We start from the raw sequence: 22,955 nt of genomic DNA, 5'->3' as shown, positions 1-22,955 counted from the left end.
CATTTCTGACAGATGCATTCTACAATACAACACATTAGCGTAATAATTACTTATTATTCCAAATTAATATTATGAGATGAACAATAAATTATCATGGCTGGATTTATTAAAAAGAGTAAATGAAATGAAAAAAAAGAATTAAAGTGGTTCGTGAAAACAACACCGAAACCACTGCAAGGTTAGCTGTACTAATGCACTGTTTCTCTCACGGAAACAGAGGCACTGGTTTTACCTTAAATCTTAAAATTTCCAACAGCATGCACACACTGTGGGTTGCTTTACTATGAACATACCATGATGTACATTTCATTTTCCCATTTATTGTTTTTAATTTGCTAAGATTTTCATCACTTTCTGACATTTATGACCAGTTAACCCTTTCTCATTTTTTCACTATAAAAGGGGCTTCCCAACCCACCACTCTTCACCATTCAATTCACCCGTTTCATTTGCTATATTGAGAGATATTTTCGTTTCTTCTCTTTTGTTTCTTTTCCTAATTTCTTCTGTCACTGCATTTGCTCTGTTCATTCCTCTGGGTGTTGGCATTTCACATTCAAGGTGAGTGAATCCTGTACAATGTCAAACTCATCTTCTTTTCTTTTATCTTTACATGGCAAAATATCTACCTCACCCCACAAGCAATCTCTGCACCTTATCCACTCCATCATACCCAGTTATCCATTACTCTTTATTTCTGAGTGTTATTTCTGTGTGATGATGATGATGATCACATGCAGTGTAATGTTGAACACTAAGTGGTGAATGTGTTCAAACAAAAAACTGGGCTGGACCAGTTTTTTATTAACCACTATTACAGCAAAAGTAACCACATGTTCTAGGTAATAGTGTATCTACCGACACAAAGTTATTGCTTGATCATATCAACAAAAATGCACCCACCCCTATGTTCACCAGAGATCAAAGGGAATAAAACTATCAAAATAAAGATTCAAGTTGAGATTTTCACCCAGAAAAAAACAGAACATAAGTACATTATGCAGATAAGCTTGAATCAGTTCACCCACAATAATATTTTTCCTTTCATTAACAAAATGTACGTTAGTCAGTCATGTGAGGATAAAAAGATGAGACTAATCTGATGTAGGTCCAAAATATTGAAGGTACGTGTAGAATATAATTTATATACGTGTTGCATTTACACATCTGTCCTTGGTAGAGAGAGAAAGCTTTTGACCTTTATGGAATTTGTTGAAAATTGTTTCCTTTTTTATTTTGTTCGTCTCTCTCTCTTTGTGTTTGGCGCTCGTTGCCTATAAATTAGCACCTCCTCCTCTTCATTTATCATTCATTCATTTCGTCTTCTCCTTCCTCCCTTCATTTTTTGCGTTCATTCTATTTCCATAGGTATTCTTTTCCTCAGTTTCTGTTGCTTTTCTCTCCTGTTTTTGTTATTCTGTTTGTCTTCGTTCCTTCATTGCCTTCCCCTTTTGGGTGTTCCACACTGCCACGTCAGCTTTCACTGTGTAAGATCTAGCACAGTGATCGATTGTGTTTCAGCCATTGGATCAGAGTCTGTGACATGATCCTGGGTCTCTAGTACTTTATGTTTTCTTCAACGACATGTTGGAGAGTTTTATAGTTCTGTTCTGGGATGCTGTCTTTGATGAGCTAATGGCTCAGTTTCATTCCCAAGCTTGGTTTTTTATGACAGTTCAGCTGTTTTGTAGGATTTCCTTTTTGGATTAAATTAAATTACAGACAGACGAAAATAAAAATAAAAGAAGTAATTTTTCTCTGCAGAGTGACCCTGTAATAAGATCTTCACTGTCTGCAATGATTAATTTAACGTTCAAACACTTAGTTTAAACGAGGAGCAGGATCTGTGCTGTGATAAATGTTTTTTGGACCCGGGGAAGGGGAGGGAGGGTAGTTGGTAGGATTTGAAATCCAAGACACTATTCTAGAACAAGAAAGAATTCTACATTGTTTTGGTTTTTGACTTTTGGTGACTAACCTTATCCTTTTTATGGTGGCTTGTTGCATACAATTCTAATCAGTTTCTTTATGCTTTTCTTTTTGTTGCTGCAGTGAAGTTTTGCCCCTGAAGAAATGGCGCATCATCCTTTGACGCACTCTCACTCTTTCCGCGAGAGGGTTGATGAAACTCTCTCGGGTAACAGGAATGAAATTTTGGCCCTTCTGTCAAGGTACGTAGCTCATAACTATAAATAAAAACAAAAAACTTGTCTATTTAATAATTAGCTTCAGTCCAAGAATGTAAAATGACACTAAAAATCTTGTTGTGATAAAAGGCTTGAAGCCAAGGGCAAGGGAATCCTGCAACACCACCAGGTCATTGCAGAGTTTGAAGAAATCCCTGAGGAGAACAGGAAGAAGCTTCAAGATGGAGCCTTTGGAGAGGTTTTGAGATCTACACAGGTAACTTTTTCCCTTTTGGTGTTTTCTTTATCTGGGGTGTTACATCCAAAATATGTTTTGTGCGCTTTTGTCGTTAAGTTTTATTTTTCTTCATTTTATTGGTTTTTGTTGTGTAGGAAGCCATAGTGCTGCCACCTTTTGTTGCTCTGGCTGTTCGACCAAGGCCTGGTGTTTGGGAGTATCTGCGTGTGAATTTGCACATGCTTGTCGTTGATGAGCTAAGTCCTGCTGAGTATCTGCGTTTCAAGGAGGAGCTTGTTGAGGGAAGGTAAGGTTCAGAGTTTTTTTTGGTACTCACTCTGTTGTTGTGCATGTCAAGACAATTTAACAGTTTCTCTCCCTCTTGATGCAGTGCTAACGGAAACTTCGTGCTTGAGTTGGACTTTGAACCGTTTAATGCCTCTTTCCCTCGTCCAACTCTGAACAAGTCCATTGGGAATGGCGTGGAGTTCCTCAACCGCCATCTTTCAGCCAAACTCTTCCATGACAAGGAGAGCATGCAGCCGCTGCTTGAATTCCTCAGGCTTCACAGTTATAAGGGCACGGTATGCTTCTTTTCAAGTGTATTTGGGAGTTTTCAATTGTTCAAAGTATTTGGGCACGATATGCATTGATCAATCCTTTACAGTTTTATTTTGACAAACTTTCTTTGATCATAATGAAAATTGTCTTGTTTTTTTTTTTTTTTTGTTACAGACCATGATGCTGAATGACAAAGTTCAGAATCTGAATTCTCTCCAACATGTTTTAAGAAAAGCAGAAGAATATCTAACTTCTGTTGCTCCTGCAACGCCCTACTCAGAATTTGAAAGCAGATTCCGGGAGATTGGTTTGGAGAGGGGGTGGGGTGACACCGCCGAGAGGGTCCTCGAGATGATCCAGCTTCTCTTGGATCTTCTGGAGGCACCTGATCCTTGCACCCTTGAGACATTCCTTGGAAGAGTTCCTATGGTCTTCAATGTTGTAATCCTTTCTCCCCATGGTTACTTTGCCCAAGATAATGTCTTGGGATACCCTGACACCGGTGGGCAGGTTAGTTGAGTTGAGACAACATTTTTCTAATTTTCATACTAATTTGGTAGCTACTAAGGTTGTGTGGCATGCTTTAACTTGTTCATTCTCTAATCCAGGTTGTTTACATCTTGGATCAAGTTCGTGCCTTGGAGAATGAGATGCTCAACCGCATCAAGAAACAAGGCTTGGATATCACTCCTCGTATTCTCATTGTATGTTCTAGTGTTGTTGTTAGGACAAATTAACTTACGGAAATTTTCTCTAACTTGAGCCTGTGATTTCTGTTTATTGCAGATCACTCGTCTTCTCCCTGATGCAGTAGGAACAACCTGTGGCCAACGTCTAGAGAGGGTATATGATACTGAATATTGTGACATTCTCCGAGTTCCTTTCAGAACAGAGGAGGGAATTGTTCGCAAATGGATCTCAAGATTCGAAGTCTGGCCATACCTAGAGACTTACGCTGAGGTGAATTTTAACTTTTTGCTCGGTTCAATGGTTTTGATGTTTCATTTGAAAGTAACTTCCAGTTTAACTATGTTTCTTGTCAATATTAGGATGTTGCTGTTGAACTTGCTAAGGAGTTGCAAGCCAAGCCAGATCTGATTGTTGGAAACTACAGTGATGGAAACATCGTTGCCTCTTTGTTAGCCCATAAATTAGGAGTGACTCAGGTTTGTCTATATAGACACCTACTTTCTAGTTAATGTTGGAGAAACCTTTTTTTTGCACTTTTCTCTGATTAAGCTTTTTCTTTAATCCAATGATAAATGCAGTGTACCATTGCTCATGCTCTAGAAAAGACCAAATACCCTGAGTCTGACATTTACTGGAAAAAATTCGAAGAGAAATATCACTTTTCATGCCAATTCACTGCTGATCTTTTTGCGATGAACCACACAGACTTTATCATCACCAGCACCTTCCAAGAGATTGCTGGAAGGTGAACTATCTTTTCCTTTTACTTCCTATGTTTTGAATGCACTATTTTGATATTTTGATTACCTCACTGAAATGAACTCGTGCATCTGTATTGTTTCTTGTGCAGCAAGGATACTGTTGGACAGTACGAGAGTCACACTGCCTTCACCCTTCCTGGTCTTTACCGAGTTGTTCACGGCATTGATGTCTTTGATCCGAAGTTCAACATTGTCTCTCCAGGAGCTGACATGGGCATATACTTCCCATACACCGAAACTGAGCGTAGGTTAACAAATTTCCACCCTGAGATTGAAGAGCTTCTTTACAGCTCAGTGGAGAACGAGGAACACATGTGAGTTTCTTTTCCTTGTTCCTTCAACTCTTGTCTTTATCATCTCCCAATTGTTTAGATAGAAAATAATTTTCCCCATTGTTGTAACAGATGTGTACTGAAGGACCGCAACAAGCCAATCATCTTCACCATGGCAAGACTTGACCGTGTGAAGAACATCACGGGACTTGTGGAGTGGTACGGCAAGAACGCGCGGCTCCGGGAGTTGGTGAACCTGGTTGTTGTTGCCGGAGACAGGAGGAAGGAGTCGAAGGACTTGGAAGAGAAGGCTGAGATGAAGAAGATGTACGGCCTGATCGAGACCTACAAGCTGAATGGGCAATTCAGATGGATCTCTTCTCAGATGAACAGAGTTAGAAATGGAGAACTGTACCGTGTGATTTGTGACACAAAGGGTGCTTTTGTTCAGCCTGCAGTTTATGAAGCTTTTGGGTTGACAGTGGTTGAAGCCATGACTTGTGGATTGCCAACATTTGCCACATTCAATGGTGGTCCTGCTGAGATCATCGTGCATGGAAAATCTGGATACCACATTGATCCCTACCATGGTGACCAGGCTGCTGAGCTCCTTGTTGACTTCTTTGAGAAGAGCAAAGCAGACCCATCTCACTGGGACACAATCTCTCAGGGAGGACTCAAGCGTATTCAAGAGAAGTATGCACATTGCATTAAACTAAACAAAAACAATACTCACAAACATCATCAAAAAGAGCATAAATCAATGTTCATGTGTATTTAAGGTTTCTGTTTTTCTCCATTTGTTGCACAGGTACACATGGCAGATTTACTCTGAGAGGCTCTTGACACTGACGGGTGTCTATGGCTTCTGGAAGCATGTCACCAACCTTGAACGCCGTGAGAGCAAACGTTACCTCGAGATGTTCTATGCTCTCAAGTACCGCAAATTGGTATGTTAATTTCTTCTCTCATTTCCACTGTTAATTCAATGGTTTCACTTTTCACTTATGAACTAGATTTGGTGTTTGAGCTCTGCTTAAATCTCTACTTTCTAATGGATTATGTGATTCTTGTGATCTCAGGCTGAGTCTGTTCCCCTTGCCATTGAAGAGTAAAATCATATTGTTGAAGAGAAAATCGATGGAGAAACCGGCTTTTGGTCTTTTGGAGCTTTCTTTCATAAATAACGCCATTGATTTTGATTGTCATCAGCTTTTGGATTTAAAGAGTCTAAAAAGAGTGTCTTTGTTTTTATATTTTGCTTAGGTTCTGGGTCAGAAAAAAAAAAGTGAAAGGAAAAAATGTCATTTTTATTCTTTATCGTCGTTGCAACATCGAATATGATTGGAATCTTTGAATTTGGGTGTTGAGCCCCCATCAATTCAGTGCTCATTGGTCTACAGTTCCCCCTCAACTTCACTTTATCATTTTCTTGTTCTGCTTTCTGGTTGAATCTCACGATTCCTACTTCAACATGTAAGATATTTGAAAGGAAACTAAATAAACAATTAATCTACTTTTTCCAATTTGGATTAAGCTTTAATTTGAGAAGATATTATCTTTATAATCGGAGAGTATAAAGGTAAGTAATTTTGGATCGATTCTCGCAAATATCGGGTTTATTTAGGGTTAGAAATGAACTTGAAGTTTAATTTAATCTTACAAAATTGATTACAGGTGAAATAGACTTTTTTAAAAAGGGATTTTGATACTACCATATTAGAAATGAATTTTAAGTTAACTCAGTTTCATAAAACTGACCTATAAATTATATTTTATTTATATATTATAAAATTATCTTAATGGAAGACTTTCGATATTTAGTGATGATCTTGAATTTGATCGATGTAACGAATTAGAAATGAAGTTATAAAGAAAGGAAAAATATCTGCACTACTGAAAAGACATGATGGGATCCTGTGTTGTTGAGAATCTCATATTCTCTCACATGAGCAGGTTTTATGAAATTTAAGAAAGTCGCAGTCGACATATATTAGTTTTGAGTTATGTGATGTGTTGGGTGATGTACGTTACACGTCGTGTGGTTGTGAGTGATTGAGGTTTGCAGCTTTATAAGGTGCCTGCTACAACCTTATTCTGATGGAGAAATAAAGCCAACAAGCTAACTATTCTTGCTACTTCTCAATTCGGTCAAATAATGATGCAACTTTCTCTTCTTTTTTTTAAGAAATAAAATGCTAAACCATTTTATTCTGATGAATTGTGCTAGTGAAGCCAAGTGTACAAATAAGGGCTTTACAATTGTGGGGTGTACTTATTCAGTTTCTTCCTCCACCCACCTCTATAAATCTTTCCTAGACACATATATAAAAAAAGAAATCATTTTTTTAATCTTTTATAGGTTGTACAATTCAAAAATTATTTTCAAAATTTAAAAGTAATTTTCAGGTTGTACAATCTAAAAGACATCTTTTATTAATAAAATACTTTGAAATTCTTTTTTATTATTTTTTAATTTCGAATTGCATAATTTAAAAGTTGTTTTTGGTTTTTAAATTATATAATTTGAAAGTATTTTTAGAAGAAAATACAACTTCGGGATTACATTATGGTAAAGTCAATTTTGATTTTCATAGTATAATTTAAAAAAAAAGACAAAAATGGAATTTTATTTATATAGGAGTGCAGAAAGAAATTTATGGAGGTGCAGGAAGAATCTGCGGTGCGGCCATAAGTAATGACAACAAAAACATGAGGGTCCAAAAATCGTCCAATTTGGTTCAAGTAGTTATTTTGGGTAGCTTGTTCTAGATGTTGAATATACAGAGGCCCAAGAAAAAAAGTTATTTTTTCAAAGATGGACAAAATTTTGTAATTCTGTTCGGTAAAAGAGAAAGTTCTACAAATTTTCTTACAAATCATCGCACTATTCTACAAAATTTATTAAATAAAAAATGAATATATGCAACGTTTGATATATAAAACATATTTAACACTTGACTCACGCAGTTTTATAATCATGATTTAAATAATCTCTATCCACAAAGTTGCGATAGAGAGAAAGTGAGAAAGTTTGAGGATTTCATATAGTATTTTGTTTTATATAAAAAAAAAAAACTAAATTGAACTGCCTTATTTTTGTATTTTTTTTCCCAATGAAAAAATGGATCAAATATTTACGACTTAATGAATGATGTAAGAAAATAAAAGTAATGCTAAATTTGATCCTTACAAGTAAATTTGATTTTGAGAAATGGTATGAGTTGTACTAATAAAAAAGAATATGTAAAAATTATGAATTTAACAAGAATTTGTGTTTATAGTTAAGACATGAATTCATATCATCAAATGTCACTTTCAACTTCAAATTAAAATGAAGATGGACACTTATTAATCGATATTAAAACTGGCATTACATTCATTAAATTTAGGCTTAATTAATTTTAGATTTTTGTTTTGTTTTATTACGTGTTTAAAATAACTTTTTGTTGTTGTTATCTAACTACTGTACGTAAGATATTACCGTTGTATATTCTCGTTTTTATTTGATTTTTTTCAAATTCTTCCCATTCACAATTATATAACTCCTTTATTTTAAAAAACGAGTTGACCGACAAGCAAAAGAAATTAAAAAAAAAAACAAATTAATTCATAATTACTCAATTTCTTAAGATTAAGTAAAAAAATATGTTTTTTAAATTTTTGTTAATTTGACACGATATTAAGAATGCATATGTTGTTTTCGAAAAGAAAAATGGATATTATGTAATTGTATTATAGAATGACATTGGTGGTTTTATATTTGGGTATCTAAATTGATTAAAATGTATTATTTTTATAGAATAAGGTTATACTTTGTTAGTTCGACCTGAATAGGTACTCACTGAAACTTTCATTTTTTGTTGCTAGTTAATTTGATTTTTTTTTTATTAATGCTTAATGAGTATGTGCCCAATTGAATTATAGACAATGTTGGTGTGCTTTCCCAAAACGTTGCAAACTTGATTTGTTGAATGATATGTCACTAGCTAGAACTTTGATTCTTTGGAAATTGTTGTATGCTCGTCTATATATTGATTTTAAGATTCAAAAAACATGAGTGTTGTAATAATGTTAAATCTTTCTCTCATTTGTTCTTTCATTATTCTATTATATGGTTATTGGAATGTTTGAAGGAAGTTTTTCAAGATTTGCAGTTTTCTTTTTTAAATTTTGTTATTCAGATTATGAAGTCTTTTTATTGTCCTTCTATTAAAGTAATTAAAGTGTATGTTATTATTGTAGTTATTTTAATGATTTTGAGGATGAGAAATCATAGTAGATTTTAGGATCAATTGAAACACTCCATTTAATTAATAAAGCTAATTAAAGGAAGTGTCACACAAAATAATATAGAAACGCGGTCTAGGAGTTCAAACCTTACTCCTTACAATTATCCAAAGGAAGTTCAAAAAGAAAAAGGGGACACACCACGATGCCAAACAAGTACAATGATAAAACAACAACATTTGGAAATAAAGCCCAAGAGCAAAAGTCACATGGGCCAGAGCCCTAAAGGAGAGTCCAACTAACAGAATCCATCACAAAAAGAGAGAACCACACAACGTAACACATAACAAATAACAGAAGGGTAAGCTAAAGCCAAAATAGTTTTATCATACAATCATATACACTTTCATAGTCAATTATACATACATCATCTAATCATGTTATGACCTACCAAACAATACATTAAGACTCGGCACGACTCATCCAGATATGTATAATTTAGTCGGATTCAGCGGATGCTTGCACTTGTGGTGGATTTTCCTACTCACCCCCAATCTAAGTGTTACAAGTGTTATAATGTCTCAATCCCCCCACACAAGATTAGCCCTTAATGAGTTTCAGGCCTCCTGCTACTTTCACCACAAGAGTTAGTCCGCTCTACATGAGATTAACTGACTCATTAGAGCGTCAGGATGCAACCTTACCTTGAATCCTTACTAAATTATATAGATGGGGCACCACCATGAACTCCCACTAACAGGGGTCATGGAATTACGTCTTGACCACTGAAGCACCATCATGAGGTCTCACCTAGAGACCCGTGGAATTGCGTACTGAGAACAAACCAATCATATTCAAACAACCAGTAATATATATCATGCATAGAAACCTTATGCCAACCTCTGTAACCAACACTCATTCATATCACAGGTGGAATCCATACCCACTCGTTCTTCCCAAACCATGAATATAGAACTTAATCTCATATCAATACCATGTCACTTTGATTACCAACCATCTCATTTGTTTCACATGCCAAGATCACACAATCACATCAATCCAATTCATAACCACTAGAATTTCATGCAGAATTACATGCCTTAGTCTGTAAATAAAACAAACTAACCAATCAAAACACCAAAAATCAACCATAAGAGGAAAACAATGTGGCATGCAGTGGATCTCGCTCAAGCTAGGAGTCCTCGCTCATGCGAGAGGAGTGCCCTTGCTCAAGCTGTAGACTCTCGCTTAGGCGAGACCGCGACAGAGGGCCTGAGAGGTTCTTTGAATGCTCGCTTAGGCGAGACCAACTCGCCTGAGCAAGACCACCCATCGCCCAAAGGTGGGGTTCCTCGCCTAGGCCAAAAGTGCAGCGACATGCTAAGGCTCCCACACGTTCTCGCTTAGGCGAGCCCCTCTCCCTTGGGCGAGATGTCACCCCGCTCAAAACGAGAGCTCTTTGCCTGAGCGAGAGCTCGAGCACGAACCTAGCATGTTCCTGCAAGTCTCGCATAGGCGAGACAGGCTCGCTTGGGCGAAAACATCAGGTCTCACCACTGTTTTCCCTACAACATCCATGCATACATATCCACACAACACAACCAGGCATTTCACATATTCACAACAGCATATAATCCATACAAAACATGATACACGACTAGAAATGGGTAAATCTATGGAAAGTACTAAAGACTCTAGGTTCCCTTACCTGAAAATAAGCTAGCACAAGACTTCTAAACCAAAACTATCGAGCACAACAACTTCGAGGTTAGCTCAGTGAACTGGAGATTAGTGGAACAAAGGGGAAACTGGATCAATAAAGGAAACTTCAGTTGAAACCAAGACAACAGAGCTAGAATAGGGGAAAAACAATTGGGAGGTTAAATTACGTGGAACAACGGAGTCCTTCTAGCTCAATGTAAAAGTGGAAGCAAAACCCTAGCAGAGGTTCGCAGCTGCTCAAGAAAGGAGTAGGGAGTTCTGTTTTTCTGAAATGAGATAGATTGAGTGGGTTAGGGCAGATTAGGTTTGAATTCCTTTTTTTGGCCAGCCCTTAGGCCCAATAGATTGGGGCAACCCTTAAAATAAAAGGGGTAGAATATATGTGGGCCTTACACCAATTGCGTTTTCTTGAGTTATTTTTCAAATTAAGAAGTTAATGTGTATCACTCAGAATAAATCTAAGAAGCATATGAGTAATATTATCTCTGATTTTTTGGTGTTGAAATTTTCCAATATTCAAACAAAGGAGGGTCGGGTGGCTTCATTTATGGATGTCATAAATCAAGTTCCATCTGCTAATTGGTTAAAGGTGAATACTAATGGTGCAACTAGTGATTGTCCTAATTTAGCTTTTTGGGTCGGTCACTATTTGTAAAGGAAGTCAGAGTGAAATATGAGTAGTTTTTCAACTTTTTTTAGAAATTTTCACTTTTATTTATGTTAAGTTTACGGGGACCTAAATGCAAACTTTTATTTATATTGAGTTTATGGAGGATATTTATGTAACCATATAAGAAGTTCAAAGTTTCTCATATTTTTTTTGTTAAGAAAGTCATTGTGTTTAGAAATTAACTAATTTACCTTCATTCATATAGAATAATATAATTTGTTTAATATTTTACCTTTATGTATTTATTTATGTTTTTTTTATAATATTTTGCCTATGTTTCATAAAATGTAACTTTTATTATGGTTTAGTGTAGTCCTTTTTCATAATTTGTTTTTAATAAATTTTCATGTGTAATAAATGATTAATAAACTTTGATATGATAACATAACTTAAATGTCAAAAATTTACCCTGACATCTAACATGATTTTATTTAAAAAAAATAAAAAATAAAAATAATAACTACATAATTTTATTAACATATAATTATACAAAATTAAAAAAAAAAAATTGAATAGTTTACCTAATAATACTTTTCTAATATAAAGTCGATTAAAAAAATTGAAATTTATAAAATAATTAAAACCTAATTAAGTCTTAAACTTATAAAAGAAAAAGAAGGAGCCAAATATACACCTAAAAGAGATAAAAGAATGCATCAACAATATTTGAACAACAACATCCAGAATTCACACCAACCAAACTCCAAAGTCCAAAGGCCAAGCTTTCATGTTGGCCACTTTCGAATTCCCAATTCTAAATTACACCAGTTATGTTATGACTATTTCACCCTTCTCCCTCCCTTTTAATACCAAGGAACGCAACGCCTCTTCACGTTCTCACAAACCCATTCTCACAAGTCAAACCATAACAACAACAACAACGTCATTCTCGAAGCTCCAACCTCAACCATGTCGAAAGGAGGAAAACTAACGAAGCTGAAGTCAGTGCTCAAGAAATGGAACTCCTTCAGCAGCAAACAGAGCCAAGCCACCATCACTTCCGTAGCCAGCGACGGTGACTCCTCGTCGCTCCGCCCCGTATACGTCGGGAAGACACGGCGGCAGTACCTGGTGAGCGCGGAGGTTATCGGACACCCGCTGTTCCGGGAGCTGGTGGACAGGTCCCGCGACAGCAGCTCGGAGGAGGAGGAAGACAGCATCAACGTGGCGTGCGAGGTTGTTCTGTTTGAACACTTGCTCTGGATGCTCCACAACGCCGATCCTCAACCTGAGTCGCTGGATGAACTCGCCGATTTTTACGCCTGCTGAGTGAAAGAGTTTTTCAATTTGCCATTGTAATTGTGAATTTGTGCTCGTGTATGCTGTTCATCTTCATCAACCACAACAAAATATTTTAATTTTAACCATCACAGATATGAGAGATTATCACCGAATAGAAGAATGTCACTGATAAGAAGCACCACAAAAATTTGAAGAACAATAATAAAAAAAACTAAGAAGTTTTATTTTACCATATTTAGTATTTGATAGCATAGCATGTTTGTGTATGTGTTGTTTAGGAGTTAGCTAATGTTTGGTGGCACCGTTGTCTAGCGGAGAATGAGAGCGGTTACAGCAACCGTGACTATGAGATCACTTTTTCTATACCCTACACACCCATAATACTGTGTGGCTCTTCTAAAATCAAATATACATGTTTCAATTTGCGAAAATAATAATAAGTGGGTTTTTTAATTAATAAATATTTTTCTACTTTATTCATTAAAATTCTGTTTAGAATAGTAAAGTATATATATATATATATATATATATATATATATATATATATATATATATATATATGTTATGCCGGTTATGATGGTGGGATATGTCAAATTAACTGCTGAGTTCATCTAAATGAATTAGTTGAGTCTCAAAAATATAAAAAAAATGTTACAGTACTTTTATTTTCAATTTTATATTTTTAAATTGAGTTTCAAATTTCTATATTCATTTTTTTTTCTTTTATTAATGTTTTAGATTTTTCAAATTAAAATAAAAGTAAAAAGTCTTTTAAAATTAATTATACATTAAAAGTGGGTCTTACTAAATAGTATTCTAACCGTTTAAGGTGTAATTAATAAACAATCGAATTTTATAAAAATTGATAAATAATTATAATACTATATGAATTTTAATTAATAAATATTAACATAATTTTATTTTATTAATAGAATAAAATGTCCACTAATATTATACAACTATAATTGATAATTTATTTATTACATAAAAAAATTAAATAATAAAATAATTATATTTTAATATTGTTAAAAGTTAAAATATAATTAAACATAAAAAACTTAAATTAACAGAAAATAGAATATTCTTTCTTTTTTAATAAAGAAGATAAAAAATAATTAACATAATATTATCGGTAATAAAAAAAATTATTTTGGGTTAATGAATTTTTTAATTATATTTATATTTTAGTACATTAAAATATAATATTATTATTATTGTTTAATTATTTTTTATTTTTTTTCATCAAATGGATTATTATGTGTATAACATTTGTCGGTATTTTTATCCTTTAAATAAAGTAAAAATACATTAAAAATTACTAATTACTAAAGTCATAATTCATTTTAATATTATGATTATTTATGAACTTTTATAAAATTTAATATTCAATGATTATACCTTAAACAGTGGATACTAGTTAACCTTCTTTAAAGTAAAATACGATCCTAAATTGTGGATGTTTGTTCACTAAATAAGGAGCACGGGAAGAAAATATGCTGGGTTTTTTTTTTTTTTGCAAAGTAAATGTTTTATCAATAAAACAATTATTGCTTTATAGTGGAGTAGAAATTAATTTAATTTTAACATTTAAAATTTTAATAATAAAGTACGAGGGATATGAAGAGGACTGAAATTAAATTATGGAGATAAAATAAATATTTCGTGTATAAAAGATTTCTGCTTGAAGAAAAAAGAAAATTTAAAAAAAAAATATATATTAATTTTTAATTGGGTGGTGTTTCAACTTTATATTAAATTTTAATTGAAAAATGATATTTAATAATAATTGTATTATTTTCTAATTGGATAAAATATGATGACAACACACATAACAATGAAAAATTTTAACTACATTAACATTTAGTTAGATTTATGTTTAATTTAATTTGAATTCATTTACTCAAGAAGGTGAAAAGGCAGTGTAACAATAAATCTAAAGAAAACATAGATTTATACGATTTTGCAATTTTATATGATGATCTTATTGATTATATTATGTTACAATGATTATCACCCTCAAGTCATGCCTCCCCAATCCCTTTGAACAATAAGTCTTCACAAGTGAATCCAATGTAAGAGTATTTAATACCTTTGGAATATGGATACCTTTGAACCTGCTCAACTTAATATTCTCTCCTGTGGTCCAACCTCTATCTTAGTTTGGCTTTTCTATTCATCAACTCTTCTTCAAATTTTTCAAAATCATTCATTTGGTATGTAGTACTTCAAACTGAAACAAGTTCAGAAATATTCATTTAATTCTAACTTTTTTTATTAGTGATAGAAATGAACCAAGGTAAGAACTAAGGTTCAATTTTGATTTTAAATGTCATAAAAGTAAAAAAAAAAAAACTTTTTTTACTATTACAACGTATTCTTATAATGAAAAATATGATAAATAAAGGGGATATTGGTGCGAAGCCATATTTGAATTCCCCAATAAAGAATCTTATTGAGAAATAAAAATGAAAAGAATAAAAAACATATCTTAATCGTGGAGCAAAGTCAATGACAACACATACATGAATCCCTAAACCACCAGTATTTCGTTGTCGAAGAAAAATCCTAACTCCCAAGAATATTTTTGATGTTTTTGGACAATGAAAAATGAGTATAAAAACCTCCGATCTGATATATAAAAAGAAATTTATGTTTGAAGTCTTATTGTCCAACCTAAAATAGATTATTTATGTCAAATTCTATGTTTGACATAAAATAATCTATTTTACATAAGACAATAATAAATTCAATGTAAATCAATTTCATTTATTTGAAAAATGACACTGATTTTTTTATGTGAATTTCTTTGTTGTTAGATGTAAATTTGGTGACATAAATTACTAATTTTGTATAACTGATTCTACTAAAATTCAAATTTAAAAAACATCTTATTTCTTACAATTATCCACTACAAGAAAAAATGATATTACTGATGCCAATTATCATCATCTTCTTTCTCTCATCTTTCTTCTTTATTTCTTCTTTTCTCTTACTCTTTAACCAACCTCAATTTATCGACGAATTTTAAGTTATGTAATTATTGACAAATTTTATTGATAAATAATTTCATCGGTAATTTAAATTTGTATTACTGACGAATTTTACCAATAATTTTTTTTTTGTTGATAATTAAAATCTATATTATTGACAATAATTAAAATATCAAAATTGGTCAAAAAAATTCGTTGATAATACAACTGTACTGACAAAAATACATCCATCGATAAATTTCATCAATAATTTTAATTTTTTTTGTAGTGATTTTTTTATACTATATATATATATAATTTTATCTTTTAACATATTTGATACGATTGAAAGAAAATAACGTATTTAAATTATTCTTTATATATTCTTTTAAATGATATGGGATGTGGGATTATTAGACATATAAAAACATCTTATTTGTTTTTGTATGGTCTGACTCAATTCGGACTTCCATTTTCTTCAGCTCCTTTCATTCACGAGGTTTCTTCATATTTTGTTTTTTGAACTTTAAAATTTCCTGCAAGGATGGTTGGCTGTTCGGCGAGATTTCTTTATTTTAATACATGAATAACCTCAACGACATTTCTTTATTTAAGATACATGCATATCTATTCTCTTTTTCTTAAATATTTAACTTTCAAAAGGAGAGATGTGTTGTCCATTTGTTTTATAGTTAAAGGATTGGACTCATTCATTTCATGGAATTTCACTTTGTCTACTATAAAGCCATAGTTATTTTATGCTATCTTCTTTCCTTATACTTCATTAATTGAATGTATTCTGTAGGTGTGGGTATATCTGGTGGTGAACATTCTGCAATTAAATGCAAACTTTGTGATTTAACTTTTCATGGCTTTTACACTCGAGAGAATGGACACTTGTTGAAGATTTTATAACAAACCATCATCCAAATGGGTCACTTTCAACCCATTACATTGGGCAAGTAGACTTTGAAATTGATCAACTTATTTGAGTGACTTAAGGTAACACACAAATAACTCCAAAATTCAGTGGTCAACATTATAGTGTGAAACCAAGAGTAACATTAATTATTGGCTACTAACCTATTTTTCAAAAGGAACATTCTGATTCATCTAATTGAGCCAAATATAGTACTAAAAAAATGTTCCACAGTATTCAGAAAAACCACGAAGCTAGGAAATCTGTAGGCTTAGGTGGCTACAGTAAGAGTTCATATTCTTAGACATTAGTGAAGTCAACAGCTTTTATTTAGGTACCAAAACAAAGCTTCTTCATCTAAAAAGTTGTTAGAGAATATTTTTATCAACTAAACCTCTGTAAAGTTGCAGAGATGATAGTATCTGGCATAGAAATATACATTTATTTGATTAGCCATGATTAGTTTGTTGGAGATGTTGGTGAGTGTGGGAAAGAACAAAGGTTTTGGTTGAAGTGATTGAAGACTTTAGATTTTGGGAATTAAAAGTAGAGAGGGAAAACGTGTAAGCTGAATATCCAAGTTTGCAACGCGTTTCCCAGCTGCCATATTATGGCGGTGCTCATCATCATTCAGGCTTTTTCTCAAACATCTGAACTGCACATAAAACCACCATTTCACTCATTCACTTTCTTCTCCAATTCTGTGTACGTTTCAACTGTCAAAACAGAAACATTGCAATAACTAAGATAGAACATTTTAGGGTAGTCCTAAGAATAAATGCCATTGTTATTACTATTTCTTAACTAAAAATGAGTTTTTTTTTTTCATCTTTTTTATTATAAACGTTTGGGTGTGAAATTTGAGCATAAAAAGTTGAGCAGGTTCTGAGTGCCAGCTATATTCTATCGGCAAAAACTTTTGTTGGAGGAAAACACTCCACCTTCCACTATTAGAATAAAAAGAAAGCAAAAAGCAAATAAAGAATAGAACGAAAGATGAACATACAAATAAAATAGAAAAAAGTTGGTAGAAAAAAAATATGGATGGAATGCATTTTAAACTATAATTTCTTGTCTTTTGGCTTTATGCCATTTTTATATTTATATTATAAGATTATATATATAGTTAACTGAAATTAAAGTATTTAAAAATTGAGTCATGGCACAAAAATATGAACTTAATCAGAGTTGTCAACTTGTCGTGTACCTTATTTTGTTTTTATCTACGAGTAGATGAGTTCAATATATTTCCTACCAAAAAGTATAAAATGATTGTGAACACGAGGGAATCGTTTTTATAATAAAACATACAACTAAAATATATATGATATATTTAATTTAGTATTGGGGAACTATATTTTCTTTAGAGTATAAAATTCTAGAGACTTATTTTTCAATCTAAAGTCTACTTACGAATGAGAAAAAATAAAGAAAATATAGTATATAAGTCTCTAGAATTTTATATTCTAAAGAAAATAAAGAAAATATAGAGTTTTATTAAAAAAAACACTCCTAATTCTTATATAATAGTTGACTTTTGAAATATTTTTTTTATTTGACATTTTTTAAAATTTCTAGATAATGTTTTTTTTTTTCCAATTATACTCTTATTTCTATTTTAGTATATATTGAACATCTTTTAAAGAGAAAGAATAAATTTTATTAAAAATGACACTAAAAATAGAAGAATTAAATGATTTCTTTAATTTGGATAAAATAACCTTAAAAACGACTATTATATAAGACCCTATACGATAGAAACGAAAACGTTTTCTGATCATACCTAATATTAACATTCTTATCTTCATTAAAGTAATTGTAAAAGATCTATTAATTGTTTTCTCTTTTAATTCCATTAATTAATTTCTATATAAACAAATAACTATATTTAGTCAAATAAAAAAATATTCAACCTAAATTACACAAATTCCCATTAATTATTTGAAAAAACTATTCAACCTAAATTATACTAAGCCCCATTAATTATTTTGAAAAATATTACGACACGGACTACGGTGACAGCACACATTGAAAAACTAATGTAATAATATTTTTTTTCCTTACGAGTCAAATGAAAATTATCTATAATTATATTTTGAATTTGAAGAATTTTTTTAAACATCTTCTATTAAAATACCCTCTAGTCCTGAAGAGTTCAAAGGAGAAAACCATTATTATAAACAACATGAACCATATATATTAGCCAAAAAGAAAAATTTTAAAATTTGACCAAACTAAACAATGTCAAAATATGATTTGTAACAAACTAACTTATATGAAAATAATATAATAATTTGACATCGCCAATAAAAAAAGTATTAAATTTGATAACAACCAATATTGGCCCTTCGTGACCACCTTAAACCATTTTGGCAAGTCTTAATATATCAAGAGATAAAAAAACATAGGAAAATTGAAATAGAAATAATATTCAGAGGTACAACAACTTTTTTTTATATTATAAAAATAATCAAATAGGACAAATTCTCTCCTTCCGTTCTTCTGTATGCGTCAATTATTGTATTTGGCAAAAAAATTAATAAGATCATATTATATATATACAAAAAGTTTTATTTTCAACAATGATATTTCTTAACCGATTGTTGGAGATTCCTTTCGGGATGAAAAAAACAATGAAGAAATTTCTTCATACACGTAGTTCAAAAAAAAAAAATCAAATTCCTGGCAACATATTTAAGTAACTCAATTATCTATCAGATATGTTTAACCCATAACAAAACTAAAATCCGAACCAGGGTTATTGGACAAGAAAAATAATTTTAAAGAAAAACAAAATAATTATTAGAAATTTTAATTTAATGAACAGTGAATCCTGAAATAATAGTTGGGCTTTATTAGTATTTCTAAAACTAGACTAATACGTTGTTCAAGAGCATGATCGAGTCATTTACATATAATAATGGTATTATTGATTATAATAAATTAATGTAAAAGAATAGCGTTTCATGTTCTATAAAATGAAAATAATATATTTTTCCAAATAAATAGATAAATAAATTAAGTAAATTTAAAGAAAATCAAATGTATTTTAATTTAAATTCGTTAAGAATATAATATAAAAATACAACACTGTATATTTACGTTAGACGATGAGAAACAATAATGCTAAAATAGGGGAAAAAAATAAATTTAACTCTTCCAACATATATACTCAATCCAAATTTATTCTTGATTAATTCACAAAGAAATTGTACGATACTAAGTAACATCATATATATCTATATATATAATAAAATTATAATCAGATAGTTTTCGAAAAAAGTTGTGTCCACCTTTTTTAAAGGTAAAACAATTTGAAATAAAAACATAGTTCTCGCACTAAACTTAGGGTAGTTTTGCAACCTTATTTGAAAACATGGTTTAAGAAGCTAAATGGTAGTTTTGTAAACACTTCTTTTTAATTAAAATAATTTAGAAAGCACTTTTCACGTACTATCATATTTTTTTTAAGTATAGTTTCTTTGACTTTCAAATTTAATTTACATTACTATCTTCTTCGTTAGATGACTTCAGTTTCCCTTTTTGTTCTAACTTTATTAGCATATAAAAGTTGAAACAGAGTGATCGTAAGCTCATTTTTTAAGCCCAAATCTAAAGAGTAAACATACACATTGGGCAGAATTGAAAGCCTTTTTTAGTATTTCTTTTTGCACCCCATAACTTCTATCTGCACTTTCATAAAATTCAAAATACCCTTATTATCCTTCTTCTATTATATGGTAATAGAGTAGACAATCCATTGTAGGTTATTTTTGAAGAATATATGCAATTACAAGACACGCTTGTAATAGTCCACAACCAAGAGGATCGGTCTTAATCAATTGATTATATCTTAAAACAAAATTAATTATGTTTTACAATAGTTAATTAAGTATGTAGTTATGTAAATGATAACGTCAACAAAAAATTCTAACTTAACTATAACTGATTATGATCATAATTTACATCCTAATTTATGACATTCTTTTTTGATTGTAGATTAACTCAATACTTAGTAATCAATTATAGGTTTGCATAATTGGCTGCACCAATAGCAAATTTTAATTTATTATACATAATAAATTAAAGAGTACTTTGGTAATTTTATCTCAATTTTTTTTTTCATTTTCTTAAACCAAATAATCTCCCAAAAAAAATCATTATATTTCTTACTATTTTCCCTCTCATCATGCAACATATGTTACTGAGCCCCGAGAATCTGATTGGAAGCAACAATGAATCTGATTGGCATGCCTTTCATAAATTTTCTATTCCAAATACTTTCATTATTTATAATTTGGTTTCTTTACCTCTTATTTTTTCTTTCAACTACATAATTTTCGTTTCTATTTTATTTCTTACATTGTTACTGTGCCAATGAATCTAATGAAAAATTCTCCTTTGTTTCTAACAAAATAATATAAAATATAATAAATTCTGTTATCCTATTTTAATTATAAAAAAAATTATCCGTACAACTTTTTGTGAAATGAGAAGCCGATAAGTCATTGAAAATGTAGTAAAGTTGGAAGCATATTTTGCTTTGCTATGATCTCAATAAAATAACTGTAGAAGGAATAATATTCGTACTGGTGTATCACTTTATCCATCATATGCTCAGATCGATGCATAAATCTAAAAGACATAAAGAAATACACTAAGTCACATCTTTAAACATGATTTGAAGAGAATAGACATTATAATTGAAGTGTAAATCTTATTTTATAAACTAATTTTTGTGATATTGAGATATGTATAAACGTTTTACTTAAAATAAATAAATGCACATGACAGCTAGATTTAATTTAACTTTTGCGTATGATATAGGCCATAAAATGCTGCTTTTGACATTCCTAAATGGTTTAGTGAAAAAAAAAAAAAAATTGGAGTGGTTCCATATATATCCACATGAATAAACAAAACGAGTTGAGTTAGAAAAGTGTGTTTACCAAAACATAGAATAAATGGAGTTTTAATAACAACTGCGTGCAAGGTGTTTGAAAATATTCCTAACTAGAATGATATGCACAAGAAATGAGAAAAAAAAAATGGTATAGGAAGGAGATCCAGGTTTGCACCTTGAGGCAGGCTATGATTTTGGACGTAGGTGCAGAAATATTGGAAAACTACTTACTCTTCCACAGTTCCCGAGCTTTCAGGTTGTGAAGTTTTATCATTGAGTTGGTCTTTCTGCTGATTCTCGATGCACTTGAGTAGGTACTTGAAGGTCTCAGTTTCACAAGGGATGGTGAGGGCTCCACTGTGATCAAAGCCAAATTCGTCTGCAGCTTTTTCGAGCAAAACTTTGAAGAGAGAGTGGCTGAGATAAGTGGTGGGAATGATGAACCTTCGAAGCTCAGGTCCAACATACACTGCCAAGTATCCCTTTGGAACGTCGGGTGGTGGAAGCGGTTCAGGACTTTGGCAGCTATCTTCTGTGTCAGATTCGGTGTTCATAATATTCACTACCCTTTTGTTTATCAGTGGCAATCCACTTCCATCGTTATTAGGCACTTGATCAGAAATGGTGGGGATCGAAGCTTTTTGCCCTAAAGTCACGTTCTGCCATTTCTGCAGCATTTCCTTTAACCTCACTATCTGCCTAATCCCTGTTAATTTGTACCCTACACCGCTATCCATTCTTCAACTTTAATCACAACAACAATGAAGCTATCAATATATATTCCAACGTTTCAACACTCACTTTCTCACTCACTACACAAATCAAGACCAATCGAATTCTCTTATTTATAGATAGTTTATGTGATTTCATTTCCTCATGATATGCATAACACAAGCATCCAATTTTATCCATTAGTATGACTTCTTAGATTATTTTTTTCTTATTTGATGCAATCAAGATAAAAAAATGAGAGAGAAAATGTAATTAGGGCACTTAGAATCTTAATGGTTATTACAAATAAAGTATTTGTAAAAAAGAAAGAAGTGAAAATAAGATAAATTTAAACGATTGTAAAATCATTAGCATAATAAAAACATTTTTAAAATGTAGTAAAACGAAAATATATATGGCTTCTTTTCGCCATGCCATGCACCTCATGTTCATCACCTTGCATCTCTGGTTCTAAATGAAAGAAAATCAGTACTTTTTATTTAGTTTATCAGCAGAAAATATGGAATCTCTTCAAAGCTCAAATTATAAGAAATGTGAATATACTCCTTTTATATATATGAAACTTCTCACAGGTATCAAAGAAACTAATTCCAAGCCAAGATCAAAGAAAAAGAAAAATGTAAAGCGCATTCAACAGATGAATGATGACAGCGTTGATTATAAGAAACATAAAGTTGAGCATTGAATTCACAGTGATAACGAAATTAAGAAAAAGAAAAAAAAATGGAAGATGAAGGATATGCATGGATGCATGAAGAGATTGGCACCTGAAAAGAAGAGGGCATTAGCTATGAGCAAGATGAAAAAAAGCCATGCAGCTTGGGAAAGTGGAAGCGAAAGTAGCGAGCTCTCCAAAGAGAGAAGGAACGAAATAAATTAGATGAGTTACGATAATGTTTTTTGTTTCTGCCTCTGTCTGA

General features: G+C 31.8%; 3 protein-coding genes across 4 annotated transcripts; 2 read left to right on the top strand and 1 right to left on the bottom strand.

Moving 5' to 3' along the window:
* The first annotated feature begins 422 nt into the window (after positions 1 to 422).
* Positions 423 to 6,062, top strand: LOC114162957 (sucrose synthase-like). 2 transcript variants are annotated; one of them, XM_028046975.1, is made up of 14 exons: positions 423 to 561; positions 2,053 to 2,171; positions 2,277 to 2,403; positions 2,520 to 2,671; positions 2,756 to 2,948; positions 3,100 to 3,435; positions 3,534 to 3,629; positions 3,712 to 3,885; positions 3,975 to 4,091; positions 4,194 to 4,360; positions 4,466 to 4,690; positions 4,781 to 5,344; positions 5,460 to 5,598; positions 5,731 to 6,062. In XM_028046975.1, the coding sequence occupies exons 2-14, from the start codon at positions 2,074 to 2,076 to the stop codon at positions 5,761 to 5,763; spliced, it is 2,421 nt and encodes an 806-aa protein (XP_027902776.1). In that variant the 5' UTR covers positions 423 to 561; positions 2,053 to 2,073; the 3' UTR covers positions 5,764 to 6,062. The 2 variants fall into 2 exon arrangements, with proteins under 2 accessions (XP_027902776.1, XP_027902775.1); XM_028046974.1 differs by lacking the exon at positions 423 to 561 and adding an exon at positions 1,249 to 1,368.
* A 6,013-nt stretch (positions 6,063 to 12,075) lies between these two features.
* LOC114164551 (auxin-responsive protein SAUR76-like) lies at positions 12,076 to 12,881 on the top strand. The gene has a single exon (XM_028049268.1). It carries the CDS (start codon positions 12,180 to 12,182, stop codon positions 12,537 to 12,539), a length of 360 nt encoding a protein of 119 aa, XP_027905069.1. The 5' UTR covers positions 12,076 to 12,179; the 3' UTR covers positions 12,540 to 12,881.
* Positions 12,882 to 21,192: 8,311 nt separating this feature from the next.
* LOC114164791 lies at positions 21,193 to 22,955 on the bottom strand. The gene is made up of 2 exons (XM_028049554.1): positions 22,803 to 22,955; positions 21,193 to 22,047 (listed from the first exon to the last, which is right to left on the bottom strand). The coding sequence occupies exon 2, from the start codon at positions 22,038 to 22,040 to the stop codon at positions 21,531 to 21,533; it is 510 nt and encodes a 169-aa protein (XP_027905355.1). The 5' UTR covers positions 22,041 to 22,047; positions 22,803 to 22,955; the 3' UTR covers positions 21,193 to 21,530.

This window comes from Vigna unguiculata, chromosome 9, assembly GCF_004118075.2.
Source record: "Vigna unguiculata cultivar IT97K-499-35 chromosome 9, ASM411807v1, whole genome shotgun sequence".
NCBI classification, from domain to species: domain Eukaryota; kingdom Viridiplantae; phylum Streptophyta; class Magnoliopsida; order Fabales; family Fabaceae; genus Vigna; species Vigna unguiculata.
This window is presented reverse-complemented; position numbering and strand designations above follow the sequence as displayed.